Here is a 24,462-nt window from a genome sequence, read left to right as displayed (position 1 = left end):
TTTGCTAGCTGCAGGTATTTTACCATCATCTGTACCAGGATAGGATTGTGCTCTGATTCCTTAAGTTGCCACAAAAGCTGCCACAAAAATCTTTAGTGAAGGGCCACAGCTTTATTTTACCTCACTCCAACCTTAATAAAGGCTTTAACAAAGATCACTATGCGTCTAACATTCTGCCAAAAGAAAAGAAAGCGAGTTTTTTTTAAAATCCTGCCAGAAAGGCATATAAGAGTCGAATGACTCAAAGGTAAGCCATTGCAATGATGGATTTTGAATGTGATTTGTATTCACAGACGACTTCCAGAGGAACATAATGTCTCGCCTCTACTTGTGTTTGCTTCTTTCTGGGCTCTGTGCTTTTGCCCAATGTCACCATACCCCTGACTACAAAGAGGACAATGACCATGCCCATTCTCCTCCAGCTGAAGGTGAAAGAGACCTGCCCTCTTTGAAGATAGGCCCAGGAAATGCTGACTTCGCCTTTCGATTCTACCACCACGTTGCTTCGGAGACCGCTGAGAAGAACATTTTCTTTTCCCCTCTGAGCATTTCCACTGCCTTGGCCCTAGTGTCACTGGGAGCTAGAACAACCACGTTGAGTCAGCTTTTGTCAGGACTTGGCTTTAGCCAGTCAGATGTTACCAAACAGGAAATACATGAGGGTTTCCATCATCTCTTACGTATACTGAACCACCCCAATGCTGAACTCCACCTGAGCATTGGGAACGCCCTATTCACAGGTGACCAAGCGAAACTCCTGAAAAAGTTCCTGGATGATGCCAAACATTTTTATGACACAGACGTTCTTCTGACTAACTTCAAGAATCCTTCAGTAGCAGAAAGGTAAATCAATAGCTATATAGAAAATAAAACAAATGGGAAAATAGTTGATGCTGTCCAGGGTCTTAACCCAGACGCTCTAATGGTTATTGTGAACTATATTTACATGAGAGGTAAGTCAGATGGACTTGTTTTATACACGTTTTGCTTCTTAGATGTTCTCAGTTTAAAGTTTAAAGTTTAAGCTGTGGTTCAGATTTGTTGGTGCTTTAGTCTGGAGTCATCATCTGCCCATTGTGTGAGAAGAATCTTCTCAGACTTCTCATCACAGAGAAGTTCTTTTAATCAATCAGAAAATTGACCTCCACCATTATCAAAACAAATCAAATATATTGTGAGTACCCCATTCCTGGAAATGAGATTATGCAATTGGGAACTAGATTAAGAACAGAACTATAAAGGCAGGTATCTCAGCACAGGAAGATGCCACCAAAACAGGAGCTTTTATTAAAAGCTCTGAGTATGACAATTAATATGTTGAAGAATTAAATGACCTGTATGCTGTTATTGTTCTTTCCATAAGCCAATTGGGAAAAACCTTTCAATTCTCTCAGTACAAGAGAACGAGACTTCCATGTGGATGAGCAAACAACCGTGAAAGTCCCAATGATGAACAAAGGCAGCTGGTTTGAGACTTACCGTGATACAATCCTGACCTGCGAGGTTGTGAAGCTCCCTTACAAGGGCAAAGTTTCAGCATTATTTATTCTTCCTGACCAAGGAAAAATGAAGCAGTTGGAAAATGCTCTAAGCAAAGACGTTTTGTTAAAATGGATGAATTCAACGAAATCACGGTAAGTGTGCATGCTATAGTGGAAAGAGTGTAGTACATATTTGTAGGTGTAAATATATTTTTGTGAGTTTGAGGGGTAGTGATAGGCTGTATAATGACCAAGTCCCTTGTAATTTTAGAACAGGATCAATCGAGCATAGACGTTGCTGAGACAGGAGTGCAAACATGCTAGGAATGTGGGCTTGTGAGAGCACTTCTTTGATGGGAATTCTGTCCTGCCATATGACACCCAAAATCTTCCTGGCACATTCCCCCCCCCCCAAAGCAATACCTCACTAGCCTCTGATTCCTCTTTCAACAGGGGAATACAGCTATTCCTTCCAAAGTTTACAATCTCTGGCAACTATGTTATCAAAGGGATCTTAAGAAGAATGAATATCATGGAGATATTCACAGATCAAGCAGACCTCTCTGGAATTACTGGGAAGCCTGAGCTGAAGATTTCCACGGTAGGCTGCTCAAAATGTAACAGGTTGATCTATATTTTCTTGCATCCTCCATTTTTCACCAGAGGTGTCTGAAGGTTCAAATGAACATAATTTGGGGTACTTGAACCACAATCCCATCTCTCATAGAGAGGAGGAGCCAAAAATATTTGCTCTTCCAGCTATGATGATTAAGAGGCACCAAAATCCCATCTCTCCCTCTCCTACAGTCTAATGGCATGAGTGGTTCTTGGTGAGTTGGTGGGGGGAGTCCCAATGGAGCTTGTCTCCCAATAGAACTGATGGAGAGACCCTTAAGCCCCAGCTCTCCCTCTTCCTTTGATCATGCTCTATGGGGCTGATGGGAGTTGGGATCCAAAAACATCCGGAGGGCAACAGCTTCCCCACCTCTGACGCAGAATTTTCAAGAGCAGATGATTAGGTACCAGTTGCTTTGCAAAGACTGCAGTTAGCATTGGAGAAGGAGGAGAAATCTGATATATTTACAAGCTTTGTGCAGACAGTATCATATATCACATACCTGCTTTAGTCTGACCCGCTCATGCATTGTAGTTGTTTTTTTAAAAATACTCCCGATTCACGATATGCTGTGTGTATTGCTGCAGCATAATTTTAAAGTATATTACTAAATATGTGTTTTATCCAGTTATATAAACTTTTATATTTATCTGTTTATGTGCTGGCTAATTTTTGGAAACCTAGTGCTTATAATATTATAGGAGTAATAGGATAATTATATATATGATGTGTATATGAAAGAAGTGTTAGTATTTTTAGCATAATCAGCCAGGGACAGGGATCTTCCTTCTCATCAACATTAAGGGAGAGAGACAAGAACTAGGGGGAAAAAATCATGGAGAAGATTGATATCAAGATTTTCAGAAAATTCCATCTATTTCTTTAGGTTGACTGGTACAAAAAAATGATGCTTAGAACTGGTTAGAGGAACCAGATCAATAGATAATAAGAGTGAGAAATGACCACATGATGTTGTTTCTTAAGACATTCAATGGATCTGTTTGTTTTGAAGGCCTAGATTTTCTCATGATAAAACGCTGAGTCAGACACAATCTTGCACTAAATTTTCTTTTATTTCTTTGCAGGCTATTCACAAAGCTCATTTGAATGTCCACGAGAATGGCACTGAAGCTGCAGCTACTACTGCCATTGAAATTGTTCCTACCTCCCTTCCTCCCGTAATTAATTTCAATCGCCCCTTTCTGATACAGATTGTTAACGAGGAAACTGGCACCATCCTGTTCATGGGAAAAGTCATTAATCCTAATGTGGCATGATTGCTCAACTTGTGTTGCAGCACAGAAAACATGGGGTTTCCAACATGAAGCATGATTGATAAGATGTTTTTAGGTATCAGAGTGATTACTGTCACATGTTCCCAAACTAAACAAATAAAACACTGATTGAGTTGTCTGCAAAATCACTTGGCGTTTTTCTTTCTTTTTTCACAATCTTAAAAAATATGCTATTTATTTTAAGTGTGCTCTCCAGCGTTCACTCCAAGTGGTTCCTTATTTGTGGAATGCCCTCCCCAGGGGGCTCACCTGGTGCCTTCGTTACGTACCTGTAGGTGCCAGACAAGACATTTATATGCCACTCATTTGACTGGGTTGCCCCAGCCACTCTGGGTGGTTCCCAACAAAAAATATTATTTTATTATGTATGTTGTGTCACCTCATGAGAAGAGAAGACTCCCTAGAAAAGACCCTGATGTTGGGAAAGATGGAGGGCACAAGGAGAAGGGGACGACAGAGGACGAGATGGTTTCGATTAGAATCATAATCCCTTATACAACAACTGCAATATTAACAACTTCTATTCATGTTGGCACATTAAATGATTTATAAAGCTACAAGTAAGGATCCTATGCAAAGGACTAGGTAAAAAAAGGCAAAAAAGGTAAAGGACCCCTGGATGGTTATGTCCATAGCTGTCAACTTTCCCCCTTTTTAAAGGGAAATTCCCTTATTCCGAATAGGATTCCTCGCAAGAAAAGGGAAAAGTTGACAGCTGTGGTTATGTCCAGTCAAAGGTGACTATGGGGTTGTGGCGCTCATCTCGCTTTCAGGCCGGCGTTTGTGCACAGACAGCTTTCCGGGTCATGTGGCTAGCATGACTAAACCACTTCTGGCGCAACGGAACACCGTGAATAAGGGATTATTTTGATGACTGAAATGTAATAGAAATTAATAAGATTTTGGAATGCGGAAATAAAGCAAATAATTAATTCATCCAATCTAGCATGCTGGGGGCTACTTTATCTAAATTATATAATTCGGTATCTGAATGATTGGTATTAATAATTATTGTAACTTAACCTTTAAGGTCAGAAATAAAATTATTTCAAGGGGCAGGTCTGTCCAAGGTGCTTTCAACACGCCATCCTATGTAGTATTGATGACCTGAGATATGGGACTGCTTGCACTTTCCCATCCTAAATGGTTATGTGTATGGAGGATGGGGAAGTGGCCACACACACTTATTCAAGTGGAAGAAATCTTGTTTCTCAACAGAGGTGCTTACAATAAGCAAGATCACCACCTAATGATAATGCTATAACTGTTAGCTGGGAGCCAATCAAATAAGGAACCACTTCAGAAAAGACCTGTCATCATGTTTCCGCCCTCCAGACCTGTTGTGGAGGACACACACAAGAAATGACTTTAGAGGATTATTGCAGGGTCTGTTAATCTGTGGACAAGTAGTCCTTAAAGTATTGTGGCCCTGAGATGTTGCAATCCTGAACCTACATCCAGTTGTTGTACACACATGCATACTTATTGTACATGTGCATTATTTACAACCAGTTCTCCTGCACAAGGTGCTGGGAGCCAAGGGGGAACCTACCCACCTCATCCCAAAGCCTAGTAAGTGCTGGGCTTTAGGAAGGAGGTGTGAGGACTCTGACAGGGTCCTAGGTTCATCCTGCCTCCTTTCCAAAGCTTACCTAGCACTTGCACAGTTTGGAGAAGGAGGTGGGGCTCTAGGAATCTGCCAGAGCCTTGCAAATGTGTGTCAACTTATAATTCTTAAGAACATAAGAAGAGTCTGCCTGATCAGGCCAATGGCCCATCTAGTCAAGATTGGGCAGGGGCTTTGGGTAAGGTTACCAGATTTTTTTCTGTGAATCCAGGGACACTTTTCAACTTCAGTAGGAATGATAGGATTTTGTCAGGGGACTGATTTGTAAATCTGGGGACTGTTCCCGGGAAACGGGCACGTCTGGTAACCTTAGCTTTGGGACTCTCCCCAGGTAATGACCCTTGTTTTCCTGATTGGAGAACAGTGTTGGATATTCTCTCTGTGTGAGAATCATTTGTTCCAGAAACAGAGAAGAAGTTTCAAGAAGCAGCAGAAGGCTGAGACTGTTTTGTCTATGCAAGGATGTTTTCTGTGGGAATTGTTCTTTGGACATGCGCAGTGTGACAGGAAGTACTGATAACAGTTCTGTGTAACTTGTAACTTGTAGTGAGTCTCCTGCTTGTTCCTTGTGGTGAGAGAAGCAGAGAGGGAGTCTTGGACTCTTGTTGGACGCTAAGCATGCCTTGACCATGGCAGTGGTGAATGTCTGTACATATTTGCTACCAGTATGCTTTTATGCCTGTCAAGTAAACCTCTACACTTGACTGAATCTTTATGGCGTCCATGAGTGTTTATTGCCTACTGGTGTACCTTCAATCCTGAAGGAAGGAGCTGCTTTGAGATGTAACTCTGCCAAATATGGATACTGGCGCGCGCGCGCACACACACACACACACACACACACAGTGAAAGTGATGCTGGACCCAATCCTTCTAAATCATCCATCAGAGGTTGATGGATTGATCCAACAAACAGAAAGGTGTATGCATGTAAAAACTAGCCTGCTGTGCAAAGATGATATTTGCATTCATTGCTGAATCTTTGCCTCTGTCCCTGCCCATCACAAGCACTTGCCCTGTCCCAGGATGCCCAGAAGGGAATACTGACCTTGGTTTGAAAAATGTTCCCCTCCCCTGCACTAGGGATTCCTCTATCTGGGCAGTTGATATATATGAAAAGGATGGTAGAATGGGTCTGAAGCTACCACATCACAAGGTACTGTTCCCAAATTTGCAGGCAATGCTGATTTGATGACCCCAGTCAGCCTTTTGCCCTTCCTTTCCTCCCCAAGTAACCCAATAGCGCAGCTCAACTGGAGAAACAAAAACCAAGTCACTTCAGTGCTGATCAGACCAATGAGTTTATTGAGTACATGCTGGCTAACAGTCAGATGATCTTGGTCTACAGCTACTTCTCTGTAGGATTGAAGATCTTCGCCATGAAGAGGATACTGTTAGTAGGTTCATCAACAATCATGGTTATGAAAGGCTCATTGAACTTAATGATTGTAGGCATAGACATTGGGACCGTATCCATAGAAGAGGCTGCTGCGGCTTCTGTTCCTCTCTCATCTATCATCATCATAGCCTTATGAAGGGCCTGTGCAAAGGAAATATTGGGGGGGGAGAATGTCATTCTGCCAATGGATGGATAAAATGCAAGTGCGTTTTCTTGGACTAGGGGTGGTTCACAGCTTTTTGAGATTGAGGGAAGCATTCTCATATGCCCAAACTTCCAAGAGCCAGAAGCCCCACACTCTCAATCACACACCCTCATATGAGCACACACAGAAGACACACACAAACACAATTTTTCCTGATGATGAGGGAGGAGGTGATTTGCATCACCATCGGGTTGTCCACACCAGGAATGAGTCTACTTCTTTTCTTTCTTCTTCTTTGCCACTGCCACCAAAGTTGGTGGGGGTTGGGAGGGGAAAAGAACCAACTTGAGTGGCACTAGGGTTGTCTTTGTGGTACATTTGTTAGCTGCTTTAGACCAAAGAAAACAAATGCTCAAAGCAACCTATCAAGAAAAACCAGGTGCACTTTGTATGCTTTCTGACACAGGGTTGGATCCTGAGTTTGCAAAAGGGTTCTGTTTCCAAAAGGGCCAGTTTTCACAAGTTTCCTTATCTCCATGAAAGTCCCTTCCAATTTCCTGTGAAAATTCACCAGCATTTTAGTACTTCTCCCCAGGGAAGTTATGTTATTAAAATGTGACACCAGAGGGCACCCAGGACCTGGCAATAGGAAAAGTGTGTTGTGATGGACAAAACAAGGTAATGAACATTCTTAATCTACGAGTATGCCACGTGACATTTTAGAACGATATATCTAATATTGTTCTAATAATGTTAAAAAGGTCAGTGTAGATCCAGCCGAAGACTGTGTCCCTAAACAGACTGAGCAGAGATCAAGCCCACAGTGGGCTAAGTATGTATAAGATTGCCCTGCCAGGTGCACATATAAATTCCTTGGTATCCAAGGAATTGGAATTTACTGTGCGCTTAAAGTGGTGGAACAGGTCATTCCAATTTTTTTCACAATCTCTAGAAACTTTCAGTTCTTTGAGAGGCCCTGAGTTCTTTGGCCTGGGGCTAACCAACAGAAAATGTTTACCACCCTCTCCAAATGACAACACCTGGATTTTTTGAAGGACACCATGATGCTGAAACAAGTTAGCCTGGTGATATGCACATGCAGAAATTCAAGCCTTCACAGCTTCTACCATGTTCATTCTCTTTCCTACACACACACACAAATAAAAGCCCCAACTTACTCCCGAAAGCCTGTGCTGAGGCTGCCCTGTAATTCCAGACAGGTCTGCTCTGTCAGTGAATACATCAACCACACCCATGGTGTACATTATGTCTTTCAGGTTAAGCTCTCCACTCGCCAAGCATCTTGGAAGATACACATCTACAGAGCTATTCAAGAATAAAACAAGGGAGAAAGACAAAGAATAATTTATTAATCATATGAGAAAATACCATGCATATTAGGCCATGTATATTATACAGCAGAATGAAGTGGTAAAATGAAGAAGAAGAGGATTTTGGATTTGATATCCCACTTTATCACTACCCGAAGGAGTCTCAAAGCGGCTAACATTCTCCTTTCCCTTCCTCCTCCACAACAAACACTCTGTGAGGTGAGTGGGGCTGAGAGACTTCAGAGAAGTGTGACTAGCCCAAGGTCACCCAGCAGTTGCATGTGGAGGAGCGGAGACGTGAACCCGGTTCACCAGATTACAAGTCTACTGCTTTTAACCACTACACCACACTGGGCTTCCCCTACTTCAGAATGTAGATAGATGGCTATCTATCTATCTATCATCATCATCTATCTATAATGTACCACCACATGTAAAAATTCTTGCAAAGAGAGATGCAGCAGACCAGGCTAAGGACTGAGCTAGAAACTTTCTCACTGCCAGGCTAGCTTTCTATTTTCAAGGAGGGGCAATTGCATGGGGGAGTGTTCAAAAGTGGTACCCTCACCTGTAGTCCAAAGTGAAACCATCCATGTTACCTCCTTATTCTCATGTACAAACCCAGGCTGTATTTACATGGCATTTTATTCCATTTCCCCAACATTTCCCTGCCTGTTAATTTCTGCATTGGATTTCAGATTTCATGCAATGTAAAAAAAAACAAAAAACCACTTTCAGAAATCCAGCTCAAGTTTAGGGCTTATTCTGCATTATTTGGAAATGTATATCTTCTGGAAGCATGTAACATGAAAATGAGTGCTAAACCTGCACTGTTGTTGTTGTTCAGTCGTTCAGTCGTGTCCGACTCTTCGTGACCCCATGGACCAGAGCACGCCAGGCACGCCTATCCTTCACTGCCTCTCGCAGTTTGGCCAAACTCATGTTAGTAGTTTCGAGAACACTGTCCAACCATCTCATCCTCTGTCGTCCCCTTCTCCTTGTGCCCTCCATCTTTCCCAACATCAGGGTCTTTTCCAGGGAGTCTTCCCTTCTCATGAGGTGGCCAAATACTGGAGCCTCAACTTCAGGATCTGTCCTTCCAGTGAGCACTCAGGGCTGATTTCTTTAAGAATGGATAGGTTTGACCTTCTTGCAGTCCATGAGACTCTCAAGAGTCTCCTCCAGCACCATAATTCAAAAGCATCAATTCTTTGGTGATCAGTACTATATTCTGCTATATTCCCAGAAGACAGCTTCCTAATCTCCATGTGTAGAGGCAGGCTACCTGAACACCAAACGCCAGGGACAAACTATAAGGAAGGGCAGCTTAACTAAGAGTGTGCACCAGCAACAAGGTCCAATTTGTACCCTGATCTGTACTTTGTCACAAAGGCCACCTCAGTCTGAAGTGCTCCAAAAACTGCTTGGTTTGGCTTTATGTCCAACGCTTGGGGGGGGGATGGGACCACAAGTTCTCCATCCTTGCCATCAGCTTTCTTAGGCAAAGGCTATTTCATCAGATACAGTATGTCATACTGAGTGTCCAACATCTTGAGTCCCAAAACACTGGAAGATGGACGTCTTCCAGGCTGTGTACCTGCACAAAATCATGTGACCTGTGTGAGATCACATAGCCCAAAAGACACTTTTCCAGGGCAAGATCTGCCATGCTCTCATACAATAAAACAGGATGGCCCAGTTTTTCTGGGACACTTGTGGAGTGTTGTATGTCCACCCCCTGCATGCATCAGCTGAAGTAAAACAAGGATGGGGAACTTGTAAACTCCAGAGGTTGCTCAGCTACAACTTCCTTCATCCCTAGCCATTGGCCAGGATGGCTGGGACTGATGGGAAGTAGGAACTAGAGTCCAGCAACATCCCGAGGGCCACAATTTCCCCACTGCTGAAGTAAGGCCTTTCCTTCAAAAGCTCACCCCACAATTGTTCTTATATCTCTGAATCTGAGCTGCCTGACACCAGAGTCAAAAGTTGAAAGCTGTTACCTCCTTGTGAGTATTCTTTTCCAAGTCCGCAAAGCTCCACACGACAAGCTGTTAGCCACCCTCTCCATCTTCCCCTTGTCAGGTAGGATAAAATAGGAAGCGGCATTTCCTTCGTAAGGCAGCTTCAAAACGGTGCACAGTCGCTCGTTGTCATAGCCAGTTTCAAACATGCCCATCTGGAACATCATTGGCACTTTCACAACCGTGTAAGGATCCACGTAGAAGTTCTGCTCTGTCGTGTACTTTGGGTCAAAGGGCTTCTTCCATTTGGCTTACGGAAAAGAAGAAAGGGATATTTTTTTAAAAAGTGGCATAGCTACTTGTTACTCATTAGAACAATTCTACTCTTGCATAGACCTGTTTGCATGCAAGAAGCTGCAGGCACTTGAGGACACTCAACATTTCTTGATCTTGGTTAGATCTTTAGTCCACGGGATTTTGTCTTCTATCTCTTTACCCTTCATTTCTCCAAGTTGTATCCAATGTTAGTCCTACTCAGAGTAGAGTCCCTGAAAATAATAGACATGACTAGTTTGGTTCATTAATTTCAATGGGGCTAAGGATAATGGCGTTGGCTACAACCCTTACTCTAGAGCTGTCCTTTCGCTTTTCTTTCAGCTTTCAAAAATATTTCTGCTTTTCTCCCTCTCTCAATTTCTCTTTCACCATCTCTGAAATATAGTTATAGTACATGATGTAATTCATCACAACCTAGATCACAGAATCATTGAATCACAGAATTGTACAGTTGGAGGGGCCCCAAAGGGGCATGTAGTCCAACCCCATGCAGTGCAGGAATCTCAGCTTAAGCATGCTTGACAGATGGCCATCCAATCTCTGCTTTAAAACCCCCAAGGAGGTGAAGATCACAACCTTCCAAGGAAGTTCATTCCACTGTCGAACTGCTCTTACTGTCAGAAAGTTCTTCCCAATGTTTGGTCAGATTCTCCTATGTTAGCTGACATAGTTAAAAGAAATGAAAAGTTTGCACATGGGCCCACATGGTTGTGAGTGGCATCTGCTAAACAATCACAAACTGAAGTGTGTATATTGAATTCACTTTTTAAAAAAATCAGTTCATAACTTCAGGGGGGGCGCAGGAATGTAAACACCAATGTGTACCCTTTTATAACACTATTTATCAAATAAATTATTATGGTGCCCAGTTATTTATTTTTTTTAAATGAGCTGCCTATTGAGACCTCTGTTCCTTGCATGATCTCAAAATACAAAGTTAACAAGTGGCTTAAATCCAGAGACAATGGAACTGTATCATTTCAGGCTGCAGTTAGGAGGGGGTTCTATGGATGAATGCTCCTCTACATGATCATAGACAGACACCTCTGATTTAAGCAGATGTTGAATGACTATGTGACAGAGATACTGTTGTTGTATCCTGCACTGTAGGCTCCCAACAAAAAGCACATGTATTACTCAGGGGTTGGACTCGATGACCTTTAAATTACCTTTCAACTCATTATATCCTATGAATGTCATGGTGGTTTGAACTCCTCGGTTTTGAATTGATTAGCTATTTGTCCAACCTAAATTTATCAGTTCTAAATCCTCATTAATGAATAACACCCTGATATCTTTCATGGTTGTACATGGTCAAATACAACTTCAATATTTGGCTAATAATTCATATATGGAAACGTATTGAATTATTTGTTCCACTTTTTCATCTAAATCAGAGGTTGCTGTATTTCCCCCCTTCTGTCACTGTGTCAAATTTAAATACTTTTACTAACTTCACTGAACACACTAAGGAATCCTGGGCATTTTACTAGCCTTGGAAGTGCAGGGCATAAGAAAGACAGAAAGAACAAGAGAAAGAGAGAAAGAGAGAAAGAGAGAAAGAGAGAAAGAAAGAGAGAAAGAAAGAAAGAAAGAAAGAAAGAAAGAAAGAAAGAAAGAAAGAAAGAAAGGGATTAAAACATTGAATTAGGTTCTGAATTGAACTGAGGCTGCCTTGCACAGTCGTAATTACTGAGGTCACCTAATAACAGATCCATTGGATAGAATCACTGTGAAGCAGGAATTGGTTGCCAGACCAAAATTCTCTTCCTCACAAACAAAAGCAAACATCAGTACACAGGATGAAGTTCTACTTTGGAACTATGTGGGAAGTGACGAGAATCTAGGGTTAGCCATAAGGTGAGAAAATGAGGTCACAGGGCAGGCCCATTAGCTTGTCTTACCTTTCATGTAAATATAGCTAACCAGTAGTATTTCAGTAATTGGGTCGACTCCATCAACGAGCTTAGAAATCTTCCCATGGGTTTTCGTTTTGACGTATTGATTGATGTGCTCCTCAGTTACTGCTGTGTTCTTAAAATTTTCCTTATAGATCTCTCCTCCATAAATGTTCCTGAGCTCCCTTAGGAACTGCGGTTGTGGATGCAACTCATTTTGCACAAACAGACAATTCCCCATTTCCATTTGGAGGCCTGAACCCCCGTTGCTTAAAGAGTAGATGAGGTTGTGGAAGCCTTCGTGTATCATCCTCTCCTGAATCTCTGATGGCTTGAAGTCAAGTCCTCTAAGGATCTGGTCTAAAGTGTTGGCCCTAGCGCCCAAAGACAGCATCGCAAAAGCTGTGGAGATACACATGGGAGAGAAGACGATGTTCTTCTTGAATGGACTGCCCCGGTTGCCTCCATTAGAAGAAACCTGCCTGAAGAACTTGAATGCAAAGTCTGAATTGCTGTTGACCAGGACCTGGTTTGGAGTCTGTGTTCTTCCTCCACTGGGTTGGTTTTGGCGGTTCATATCTTGGGGGTTGCTCTCATCATTGTCACACCTGTTCATGTAACTGCTGGGATTCACAGAATTTGGTAGGTTAAAATTGTTAGCCAGGATCCCAGCAATTAAAAAGAAGAGGAGGGAAATCGCCATTTTCCCCCTTTTTAAAAAAGAGAGGGGGAGGGAGAAAGAAAAAAATATATTAGTTCAATTAACTCATTATTTTCAGCTGCCCCCCCCCCCAAAAATCTAGTGTGCTATTTGTACCATTGGCAGTAAACCATGGTTACCCTGATTCATGCAGGGGCAGAGGTAGTAGTGTCCTTTTGGTGGCACTGCCCTTGTTGGGATAGATATGAAGGAAGGAGGTGGCAAGGTTAGGGGCACTTCCCCTGAGCTGCCCCAATTTCACCTCTGCCACATCATCCGATCTCAATGAATGCAGCACCCCTACCTTCATTATAATTCAGCAGGTGGAATATTGGGTTCCATTATAAGACTTGCAGGCTCTTCCCTATTGAACTTTGAAGAAGTGTGCATGCACACGAAAGCTCATACCAATAACAAAATTAGTTGGTCTCTAAGGTGCTACTTAGCGGGTGGCGCTGTGGGTTAAACCACAGACCCTAGGGCTTGCCAATCAGAAGGTCGGTGGTTCGAATCCTCACAATGGGGTGAGCTCCCGTTGCTTGGTCCCTGCTCCTGCTAACCTAGCAGTTCGAAAGCATGTCAAAGTGCAAGTACATAAATAGGTACCTCTCTGGTGGGAAGGTAAACGGTGTTTCCGTGTGCTGCTCTGGTTCGCCAGAAGCGGCTTAGTCATGCTGGCCACATGACCCGGAAGCTGTACACCAGCTCCCTCGGCCAGTAAAGCGAGATGAGCGCTGCAACCCCAGAGTTGGACACGACTGGACCTAACAGTCAGGGGCCCCTTTACCTTTAAGGTGCTACTGGAAGGAATTTTTTTATTATTATTTTGTTTCGAGGAACATTAGAGCATGAGGAAAGCCTGCTGGATCAGTCCAGTGACCCAACTAGTCCAGCATCCTGTTCTCACAGTGGCCAACCAGATGTCTGTGGGGAATCCTCAAGAAGGACCCAAGAGCCTTCTCCCTGCCCCTGCAGTTTCCAGCCAATCAAATCTAATATGGTCTATTAATTATTGCAACATTTTTTACAAAGCATTGTGCATGCATAGTTTGCCGCAGCTTCCTGTTCCTTTGCATTCCCCTTCCCCCTTACACTTAATAGAAATACTGGAAAACATCAACCGTGATATGATTTTATGAATACCTAATTGTGAAGGAGCAATGGCATTTAGATTTATCATTTGTTTTTTGTTTGTTTGTTTGTTTTGCAGTGTATTATCAACATTCATGTGCACAGCTATAAACGAGAGGGGCCGGGGTTGGGGAGAGAGGTGTAAATTAACTGAAGGAACTGAAAGCTGCAGTTTTGGAATTAAGTTTAGAAAATTTTCTAGTTAAACCTGAATCCAGCACAAGTGACACTCAGGGAGAGACAACCTATAACAATAGAACAAAGGAATGGAATTGGAGTGGGATTGGATGCTCCCCCTGTTTCAAACATTTTATTTAATACAGGTGAAACTCGAAAAATTAGAATATCGTGGAATAGTCCATTTATGTAAGCAATTGTTTTCATTAGCTACTGGAGTTTAATATATGAGATAGACTCATGACATGCAAAGCGAGATATGTCAAGCCTTTATTTGTTATAATTGTGGTGATTATGGCATGCAGCTGATGAAAACCCCAAAGCTGAAATTGTTAATTTGGGGTTCTCCTCAGCTGTACGCCATAATCATCACGATTATAACAAATAAAGGCTTGATATATCTCGCTTTGCATGTCGTGAGTTTATCTCATATATTAGATTCACCTTTTAAATTGAATTACTGAAAGAAATGAACCTTTCCACGATATTCAAATTTTTTGAGTTTCACCTGTACATTATTAAATAATATATTATTAAGAATCAGGCTCTTGCTCCATGTTACAGATAAAAGTAGAAGAGCCCCGTGGTACAGCATTTGCTTGGCATGCAGAAGGTTCCAGACTTCAACCCTGGCATCTCCAGGTAGTGCTGGAAATATCTACAGTTTGAAACCAATACTCAGCTAGATGAGTAAGTCATCTGACTATGTCAACAGAAGCTGTTACCTCCACTTTCCTTGCTAAGGCAAGAGTAGAATTGTTGACCATAATGCTGTACCAGCTTCAACCAGTGGATGCCACTATGCCTAAGCACAAACTATCTCAAGGAGTTCTTGTAAGACTCACATGAGATAAGCTTGTATTGGCCATGCTGAGCCACTGGAAAGGGTTGTGACAGGAGACCAGTGGACCATATATATATATGCTCAATTTGGGGGAGGAAGATCCTAGAATCATAGAATTGTACAGCTGGAAGGGACCCCCAAGGTTGCAACCCCTTACAATGCAGGAATCTCAGCTAAAGCATCCATGAAGTTATCCTGTCTGTACAAGGACTTCTGCTGAAGGGCTCTTACTGGAAAACGTTCCCATGTGTGGAATAAAGTGTGCCTTATTCTGCAGTCTCCCCAGTACAAAGATATTTTGACAAGCTCACTAGGTGACTTGTTTTATTGCTTAATGGCTCATAAACTCTCATTCAAACTTCGGAAGTGTTAATTGCTTCTATGCAGCCACCCAAGACAGGAGTGGTGAAGCCCAAATTTAAATCTCACTGGGTGATCTTTGAGCAGTTGCTATTTCTAGTCTAGCCTACCTCATACGGTAACCGTGAAGATAAAATGGGTGCAGAGGGGGAAATCTTGAACTCCTTGGATGAAAGGAAGAATCTACAAAAAATGTACAAAAAATCCCACTAATTGTACTCTATTTTTGCAAAGATGTAGTTGGTTTGATCAGTGGCATAGCATGAGGGGGCCCACAGGGGTGGTTGCCCCGGGTGCAAAATTGCTAGGGGGGGCAAAATTTCAGTACCCGTTCCTGCTTCCATCGCTTCTCCATGTGAACTAGGAAGTGACCTCTCCAGACAACGGAATGACTCTTCTTTTCTCTGTGGCTACGATCTCCTGGGTTACACAGGCGCTGTTAGGCAGTTGAATGCGCATGCACACTCTATCCATTTCCCTCCCTTCCATGGCCCTGGGAGCTGGCAACCCACTGTACGCTACTGATATTACCTTCTGTGTGACTCAAGTGCTGGAGAAACGTAATTACTCTCCTACCCTGCTTCTGGGTTTCTCATTTGTATCTGGTTGGCTATTGCAAGAAGCAGGACTTTGGACTAGAAGAAGAAGAGTTTGGATTTGATACCCCGCTTTATCATTACCCTAAGGAGTCTCAAGGAGGCTAACTATCTCCTTTCCCTTCCTCGCCCACAACAAATTCTCTGTGAGGTGAGTGAGGCTGAGAGATTTCAGAGAAGTGTGACTAGCCCAAGGTCACCCAGCAGCTGCATGTGGAAGAGCGGGGATGCGAACCCGGTTCACCAGATTATGAGACTACCGCTCTTAACCACTACACCACAGTGGAACTAGACATGTTTCAGGCTGCAATCCTAACCTCATTTACTTTAGAGTAATCCCATCTAATTTTGTGGGATTTACTTCTGAGTAAACATAGATCGGCAGCCTTTGTCTGATTCAAAGGGCTATTCTGGTGTTCTTTGTGCCTTTACTAGCACCCTCCACACGGCCCCAGGTGCTGGCCACCCAAGCTACGCCACTGGATTTGATCTCTCTTTTTTATTTCAACGTATCAGAAGGCCTACCAATTTCATTCTTCATCTCTCCACTTTTCTTTTTATTTTCTTATTATTTCTTGGTAACTTACCTTGCACAATATTTACAATAAAAAAAACTAGCTTATAAGAACTTTATGAAATTTACGAGTAAGCCTGCATTTCAATTAGGTAGGTTCATGAATTTCAAATATCCAACACCATGGCTAATAATATATCACAATTCCCAATTTACTAAGAGAATTTTACTTACAGTTCAATCAATATTGTCCTGCCACTCTCTCTGTGTCTTCACCGCTCCTCCTCCTTTGATCCCTTGGGACACTGGAGAAAGCAAAGCATCCTGTGATACTGGCGAACTAGTTTATCTGACTCATAGGCACAAAGGGAACTAGTTTTACTGGATGCCGAATTGACATGTGACTTTATAATGATACAGGACTTTATAATGATACAGTTCCTTGATATTTGGGAACTGGTTTTCATCAAACTGAATCCCTTTGTGAATGCATGAATAAATAATCAATCCACACCTTAATTGTCATGATCTTCCAACTCATTATAAACAAAAGGAACAATTTTGAAAATGGCAATTAAGCCCAAGCAGTGTGGATTAATTCGGCAATGACAAGCACTATCTAGAAGACAACAGCCCCATATATCTAGTTATAGCCCTGTGCACTTGATGCTCCTGATATTCTTTGAAATGGGAACAACATTCTTCAAAATTGGTGGAAAAAAATATTTTGGGTATAACATTTGAGAAATGGACCATACTCCTATGCACAACACCGATTCATGTGATGAAGATTTCAAAACTGTCTGTTCATGCTTGGTTGATGTAAAAGGATGAGCTTCAGTGTGTGGACAGATGAAAAGCATAGCATTGTAAACAGGGCTATAAAAAGTTGCATCACTTGGTGAGAGACATGTTATTGAACCAACTGGAAACTGTGACCACAGGGCTATCAAGCTCAATAAATATGTATGTCACTGGTGCCAACAAAAGTTTTGTTGTGAGTGCTCGGCACCCACACTGCAGGGCCTCTGACATAACTTCCAGGGCCTCACGAAGCACCGGAAGTCGCATCAGAGGCCCGTGAGGCCTCGGACGTCACCTCAGAGGTCTCGTGATGCCTTTTGACGCAACTTCCGGTGCTTTGAGAGGACCTGAAAGTCACGTCCCAAGACCTTGTGGTGCTTCCAACATGACTTCTGGGCCTCCCAGGCACCACTGTGGCACGTTGCATGTGCTGCTAGGCACCCATAATCTGGTGCCCAAGTCAAGGCCCCTGATGTATGTGGACAAGTACCAAGGAATTCCAATGTACCGGTATTTGACTTTGAAAGAGGGCACTACCACTAATAAGGAGGTAGGAAGCGGTGTAGCATTCTGTTCCAACAGTAGCTAACCAGATCCCTTTGGAAAGCCCAGAAGCGGGGCATTGTAAAAGCATGAGACTCTTAATCCCAGAGTTGTGAGTTCGAGCCCCACATTGGGCAAAACATTACCGCATTGCAGGTGGTTGGACTAGACGACCCCCGTGGTCCCTTCCAGTTCTACAGTTCTATGATTCCATGAACACTAGAGCACTCTCCTGCTTGTGTTCCTTATTAACTGACACTCAGAGGCATGCGGCCTCTGATACTGAAGGTCATAGAGCCATCCAGGCCATCAGTACATTGTGATAGAGAATTCCATATGTGCTGGGTGAAGAAGTTACTGTTGTCTGTCCTGAATCTCCCAAAATGCACCTGAATTCTAGTACTTAGTGTAAAAATCCTTCTCTCTATCGACTTTCTCTGCACCATGAACATAACTTACCATCTGCCTCCTTACTCATCCTTTCTCTAAAAATCCCAAAGGAGGGATTCCCTATGAGGGAATGTTGTAGCATTTGGTGAATAAGAGGCAACATGATGGAAGTGTATAAAAGATTCCTGCATTGCAGCGGAGTTGGACATGGCAACCCTCAAGATCTCTTCCAATTCCACAATTCTTTGATTCTATGAAAATTTCCACCTCCGACTAAGAGCAGGGGGATTAAAGCTTGCCTAGTTCTGCTTCACAAGCAATTTCCCTGCAGAGAAGGTGATTGCAAAGAAGAACCCTGCAGAGCCCACTTTTAGTCCTGTGGCTTTGATTCAGTCCTGAGGGGGGCTATTTCACAAGGGTCTTCCCTGAACAGAACAACCTGGTGATACAGACCCCAGCATCTTTCCTGCCTGATGCCCTGCTCCCTGAAAATCCCAGATCACTCTGGCATCCTGACCCAGCCCAGGGTGATCCACCACAGCCCATGCCCAGATCTCTTTGAATTGGCTCAGTTGGGTTTTCTACTGATTATGGCTCCATTGATAACGGCTTCTCCATGAGAACCAGGAAGTGACCTCTCCAGACGACGAAGCTGCTTCTTTCCTTATCTCTATGGCTGCAATCTCTTGTGTGACACAGATGCCGTTAGGCAGTTGAATGTGCCATTTTCCAACCTCCACGTGGCCCCGGTAGTTGGCAAGCCATGCTATGCCATTGATATTACCTTTAGAATGAGTAAGGTGCTGGGGAAATACAATTGTTCTCATGGAATCATAGAACTGTAGAGTTTGAAGGGTCCACAAGGGTCATCTAGTCCAACCCCATGAAATGCAGGAAACGTTTGCCCAACATGGGGCTCAAACCCACAACCCTGAGATTAAGAGTCTCATGCTCTACCAACTGAGCTATCCCGTAACCTGCTTATGGGTTTCTCATTCATATCTGCTTCGCCATTGCAGGAAACAGGACCCTGGACTAGATATATTTTAGGCTGCAATCCTAACCCGATTTACTTTGGAGTAATCCCGTCAAATTCAGCAGGCTTTACTTCTGAGTACGACAAGTCTGTATATTGTCTCCCTGCTTATTTAACTTATATGCAGAATTCATCATGCGAGAGGCTGGACTGGATGAATCCCGAGCCGGAATTAAGATTGCCGGAAGAAATATCAACAACCTCAGATATGCTGATGACACAACCTTGATGGCAGAAAGTGGGGAGGAATTAAAGAACCTTTTAATGAGGGTGAAAGAGGAGAGCGCAAAATATGGTCTGAAGCTCAACATAAAAAACTAAGATCATGGCCACTGGTCCCATCACCTCCTGGCAAATAGAAGGGGAAGAAATGGAGGCAGTGAGAGATTTTACTTTCTTGGGCTCCATGATCACTGCAGGTGGTGACAGCAGTCACGAAATTAAAAGACGCCTGCTTCTTGGGAGGAAAGCAATGACAAACCTAGACAGCATCTTAAAAAGCAGAGACATTACCTTGCCGACAAAGGTCCGTATAGTTAAAGCTATGGTTTTCCAAGTAGTAATGTATGGAAGTGAGAGCTGGACCATAAAGAAGACTGATCACTGAAGAATTGATGCTTTTGAATTATGGTGCTGGAGGAGACTCTTGAGAGTCCCATGGACGGCAAGAAGATCAAACTTATCCATCCTTAAAGAAATCAGCCCTGAGTGCTCACTGGAAGGACAGATCCTGAAGTTGAGGCTCCAGTACTTTGGCCACCTCATGAGAAGAGAAGACTCCCTAGAAAAGACCCTGATGTTGGGAAAGATGGAGGGCACAAGGAGAAGGGGATGACAGAGGATGAGATGGTTGGACAGTGTTCTCAAAGCAACTGGCATAAGTTTGGCCAAACTGCGGGAGGCAGTGGAGGATAGGGGTGCCTGGCGTGCTCTGGTCTATGGGGTCACGAAGAGTCGGACACGACTGAACGACTGAACAACGAACAACTTCTGAGTAGACATAGTTAGATTGGCAGCCTTTGTCTGATTCAACAGGACTCTTCTGGCGTTCTTTGTGCCTTTAATAGCAGCTTGATCTGCTGGAACTATCAAGTGGAGCTTTCAAAAATGCTATTCCCTGATAACTGTTGCAGATTAGGCTGCTGTTCAAGAAACAGCAAAGCCCTTTGAAAAGTTGACCGTGCACATTAGTGACTCCCTCTCTATAATATGGATGAAAAGAAGAAAATACACTGAAGGGTTTTAATGCTTACGCTGACTGGTTAAATATAGGAACATAGGAAGCTGGATTATACCATTGGTGCATCTAGCTCAGTAATGTCCACACTGACTGGCAGCAGATCTCCAAGGTGCCTCTCCCATCCCTACCTGGAAATGCCGGTGATTGAACCTGGGACTTTTTGCATGCAAAGCAGATGCTCTACTACTGAGCTTCCCAATATGCTTGACAAATAGTGCTAACAACAGTCATAGTTCATATCTGTTGGTCCTTGCCAACACACTCTTTGCAATGGGAATCATTATGGGCTTATATTCCTGCAAACTGGTGGGGGTCCACACTTTTAGAAGCCTTTGGAAATAAGTTTTTTTTTAATGTGGTTAGCTATGAGCAATGGGGTTCTAAACAGCAGGTTTTAAACTGCCAGATGACAGAGGGCTGGAAATGAAGTTGCCAAAGGCAGAAGTCGAGATGCTATGACAGGTGGCGCTGGACCACAAAGCACAATTGCAAGAACCTTGGAAAATAGGATTTTGTTTCATGAAATACGAAGCCCTCCCTTAAAGTGTGCCAAACCCAGGCATGGACCAAGTAAGTACGCACATGTTTGCAAAGGGAATCTCATTCTATGCCTTCCCACTGAAACCACAACATCTCCTCAGAGCTCTAATTAAAGTAGGAGGCAACACCCTCTGGCAAGCCGACTCGCACTAAGCCGGAACTGTGTTTGCTTGATGGCCAAAAGAGATGCCAAGTCTATTGATATCACCGCAAAGTGCTTGTTGTCTGATGTAAGATGTACAGTACCCATACGGCATTCAGTGGTCTCTGTGTTGTTTTCAAGATAAAATGTCTGTTCTTTTTTAGTGAAGTACATTTGATGTTCAATACCTATGGGATTCTTTATTTATTTAGTGCATTTCCATCCCACTTTCTTATCTGAGGAGCTCAAGGTGGCATACATTGTCTTCCCCATCTTCACTTATCTCCCACAGCAACCCTGAGAGGTAGTTTAGACAGGAAGAAGGCAATGACTGGCCCAAGGTCACCCAGTGAGCTTCATGGCTGAGTGGGGATTTTAACCCTGGTGTTTCAGGTCCTAGGACAGTATTTCCCAAACTTGGGTCCCCAGATGTTTTGGGACTATTCCCATCACCCCTGACCATTGGTCTTGCTAGCTAGGGGTGATGGGTGTTGTAATCCAAAAACAGCTGGAGATCTAGGTTTGGCAAACACTGCCCTAGTTGGACACTCTAACCACCATACCAAACTGGCTCTCTATTTTTAATAGTAACAGTTGTATCCAAAGATACACATTCGTGAGAAAGACTTTGGGAATAAACCCCAAAGGGAAATCCATACCCGCTGCCTTGCAGGATACCTTTGGGAGAAGAAAATGCTAAGGAGGAAACCCTACACAAATCTGGAGTGGAGTCCCTAATACAGTTGGATAGAGCCTTGTATGCCTCTTTCCAGCAACTCCTGCAGCCAAGCTGGTGCCAAACAGTTTGTTTTTATTTTCTTTGGACCACATCAATGAGGTCGAGATGAAGCTTCTTGTCGTCTGGGCAGCCCAGGACTCCCAAACACATTGACCTGGTTTGTGCTGTGGGAGGCAGCATTTAAATGTTACTGGTTTCTGCAGCCACAGTAGGAGCTGTGATTTTCCACCAGTTTGACATCACCCCTGGATGCAGGTAAAGAAAGGTAAGGACCCCAGGATGGTTAAGTCCAGTCAAAGGCATCTATGGGGGTGAGGTGGGCACCTCGCTTCAGGACGAGGGACCCGGTGTTTGTCCACACACAGCTTTTCCAGGTCAGGTGGCCAGCATGGCTAAACTGCTTCTGGTGCAACAGAACACCATGATGAAAGCCAGAGCACACAGAAATGCAGTTTACCTGCCCGCCGCAGTGGTACCTATTTATCTCCTTGCACTGGCATGCTTTTGAAGTGCTGGGTTGGCAGAAGCTGGGACACAGCAACGGGAGCTCACCCCGTTGTGTGAATTCGAACCACTGACCTTCTGATCAGCAACACCAAGAGGCTCCATGGTTTAGACCACAGCACCAGCTCCATGGTTTAGACCTCCCTTGCCCCCTGGATGCACACTCCATTGTACCTCAAGACAGACAGGTGCCAACAAATATCCAATGCATCCAAAACAGTGGCATTAGAGTTCCACTGGTGCAACATCAATTCCATTTCCTCTCCCCACCCCCACCCTGCATCTCAAAATCTTGTCTTGAGGGTCCCCCATCGCCCCAGAGCTGATTTTGAGGGGGGCTTCAGAGGAATGGAGAAGAGAAGAGTTTGGATTTGATATCCCACTTTATCACTACCCAAAGGAGTCTCAAAGCGGCCAACATTCTCCTTTCCCTTCCTCCCCCACAACAAACACTCTGTGAGGTGAGTGGGGCTGAGAGACTTCAAAGAAGTGTGACTAGCCCAAGGTCACCCATCAGCTGTAATGTGGAGGAGCGGGGACGCGAACCCGGTTCACCAGATTACAAGTCAACCGCTCTTAACCACTACACCACACTGGAGTAAGGTGGATATCTTACAGTTAATATGCCCTGAGCTTTCTATTTTAAAATATAATTTTTATTAATTTCTTATTAACAATATTTCAACATACCAATAACAAAACAAATAAATTATTTGCTCTACTGAGCTCGTGACTTCCCTCCATCCCTTCAAAAGGTTTTTTATTTTCAAGACTTTGTATTGCACTTTATATCTGCTACTTTTGACCTTTATAGCCAACTCTATCTCTTTGGTCAAAAAGTTTTTGAATTTACATTTTTTTGTTGCAGAATTTATATTTATATCAATCCTGCTAGTGTCTTCATATTTTTACAATAATTATTCATATACCCAATAAATTTACTCCAGTATCTTTGAAAATTTTGGTCGCCTGTCAGCTTGGCCAGTTCCGCATAGTCCATCATCTTTGTCTTCCACTCCTAAATCATTGGTAATTTCTGCAATTTCCATCTTTAAGCTAATAAAGTTCTTGCTGCTGTTGTAGCGTACATAAATAATATTTGGTCTCTCTTTGCAATTTCTTCTCCCATCCGACCCAGCAAGAATGCCTCAGGTTTTTGGAGGAAGGTATATCTAAACATCCTGATATGCCCTGAGCTTTCCAATGGGCTCACAGTAGTTCCCCCCCCCCCAAGAGTATGCATGTATTTTTCCTGTTATGCACTGGCTCAAAAATGTCAACACAGAGGAAGCAAAATTTAAATGCTTGTAATAAAAGTAATTAATAAAAAATAGCAGCTACAGAGACACAGGGAAACAAAAAGTTAATTACACATCTACAAATCATTAAACCAGGAGATACTTACAACTGTTTGTCAAATTATAGAGACATGAGGTACACCTAAATCAATATTAGGAAATATTTGCAAAAAACTCTAATTTGAAATTCCATATTTGCACTGTAACACACCTTAATTGATCTTAAAGCATAAATTTGGACTATGCATTGTGTTCAGTTCTCCCTAAATCACTCTTTTTTTTTCTTTTCTTTTGTTACAAATTCCCTTAGTTCTCATCGAAAAGTGGCTTACATCAGTTTCCACCAGTTTTTCATAAATGTTAATGTCTTTCTCCTTGGGGGCTCACAGTCCAAGGCAATCAAATACTGTAATTTATGGGATAAAGGGCCCCAAATGAAATGAAAATGTCATTCTAAACATAAAACCGTGTGTGTGTGTGTGTGTGTGTGTGTAACCTTAAATGGCCAGTCCAAAAGTGATCCAAAGGAGAGATGAGTTCATGTTTTTAACCACCTTCCAAATATATTTTCCTTAATAAGTTGCCAGAAAGTGGACTGTGTTGGATAGAGGAACAGAGTTCAGTCCCCGGGGTGATGGTGTTGATCTCTCTGGAGCTCTGCCCAGGAGGCAGAGGTCTCTTCACTCCCAAGCGCATGAGGGCTCTTCCCTTCCACCAGCATCATCAATGTTCGGCCAGTGAGAAAAGTGCTGCATAGTGCAATGGGATGGGGGAAGAATAGCAGAGTAGTAGGCATAGTCATTTAATGTACAT

At 43.1% G+C, this 24,462-nt stretch overlaps 1 protein-coding gene and 1 pseudogene across 1 annotated transcript; one reads left to right on the top strand and one right to left on the bottom strand.

Annotated features, from left to right (window-relative positions):
- The first annotated feature begins 299 nt into the window (after window positions 1-299).
- Window positions 300-3,520, top strand: LOC117041542 (annotated as a pseudogene).
- Window positions 3,521-6,300: 2,780 nt separating this feature from the next.
- Window positions 6,301-16,763, bottom strand: LOC117041525 (serpin A12-like). The gene is made up of 5 exons (XM_033140411.1): window positions 16,648-16,763; window positions 12,098-12,801; window positions 9,897-10,167; window positions 7,741-7,888; window positions 6,301-6,558 (listed from the first exon to the last, which is right to left on the bottom strand). Exons 2-5 carry the CDS (start codon window positions 12,792-12,794, stop codon window positions 6,367-6,369), a joined length of 1,308 nt encoding a protein of 435 aa, XP_032996302.1. The 5' UTR covers window positions 12,795-12,801; window positions 16,648-16,763; the 3' UTR covers window positions 6,301-6,366.
- Between the last annotated feature and the right edge of the window lie 7,699 nt (window positions 16,764-24,462).

Source organism: Lacerta agilis, chromosome 1, assembly GCF_009819535.1.
Source record: "Lacerta agilis isolate rLacAgi1 chromosome 1, rLacAgi1.pri, whole genome shotgun sequence".
Lineage (NCBI taxonomy): Eukaryota > Metazoa > Chordata > Lepidosauria > Squamata > Lacertidae > Lacerta > Lacerta agilis.
This window is presented reverse-complemented; position numbering and strand designations above follow the sequence as displayed.

What these genes read in the sequence shown, in the direction of transcription:
- LOC117041525 (XM_033140411.1), bottom strand. Translation starts at nt 12,794, where the DNA reads ATGGCGATTTCCCTCCTCTTCTTTTTAATTGCTGGGATCCTGGCTAAC. An exon ending in TAGCTATATTTACATGAAAG is followed by an intron (nt 10,168 to 12,097) that starts GTAAGACAAGCT and finishes CTTTTCCGTAAG; the next exon opens with CCAAATGGAAGAAGCCCTTT. An exon ending in CTCAGCACAGGCTTTCGGGA is followed by an intron (nt 6,559 to 7,740) that starts GTAAGTTGGGGC and finishes TCCTTTGCACAG; the next exon opens with GCCCTTCATAAGGCTATGAT.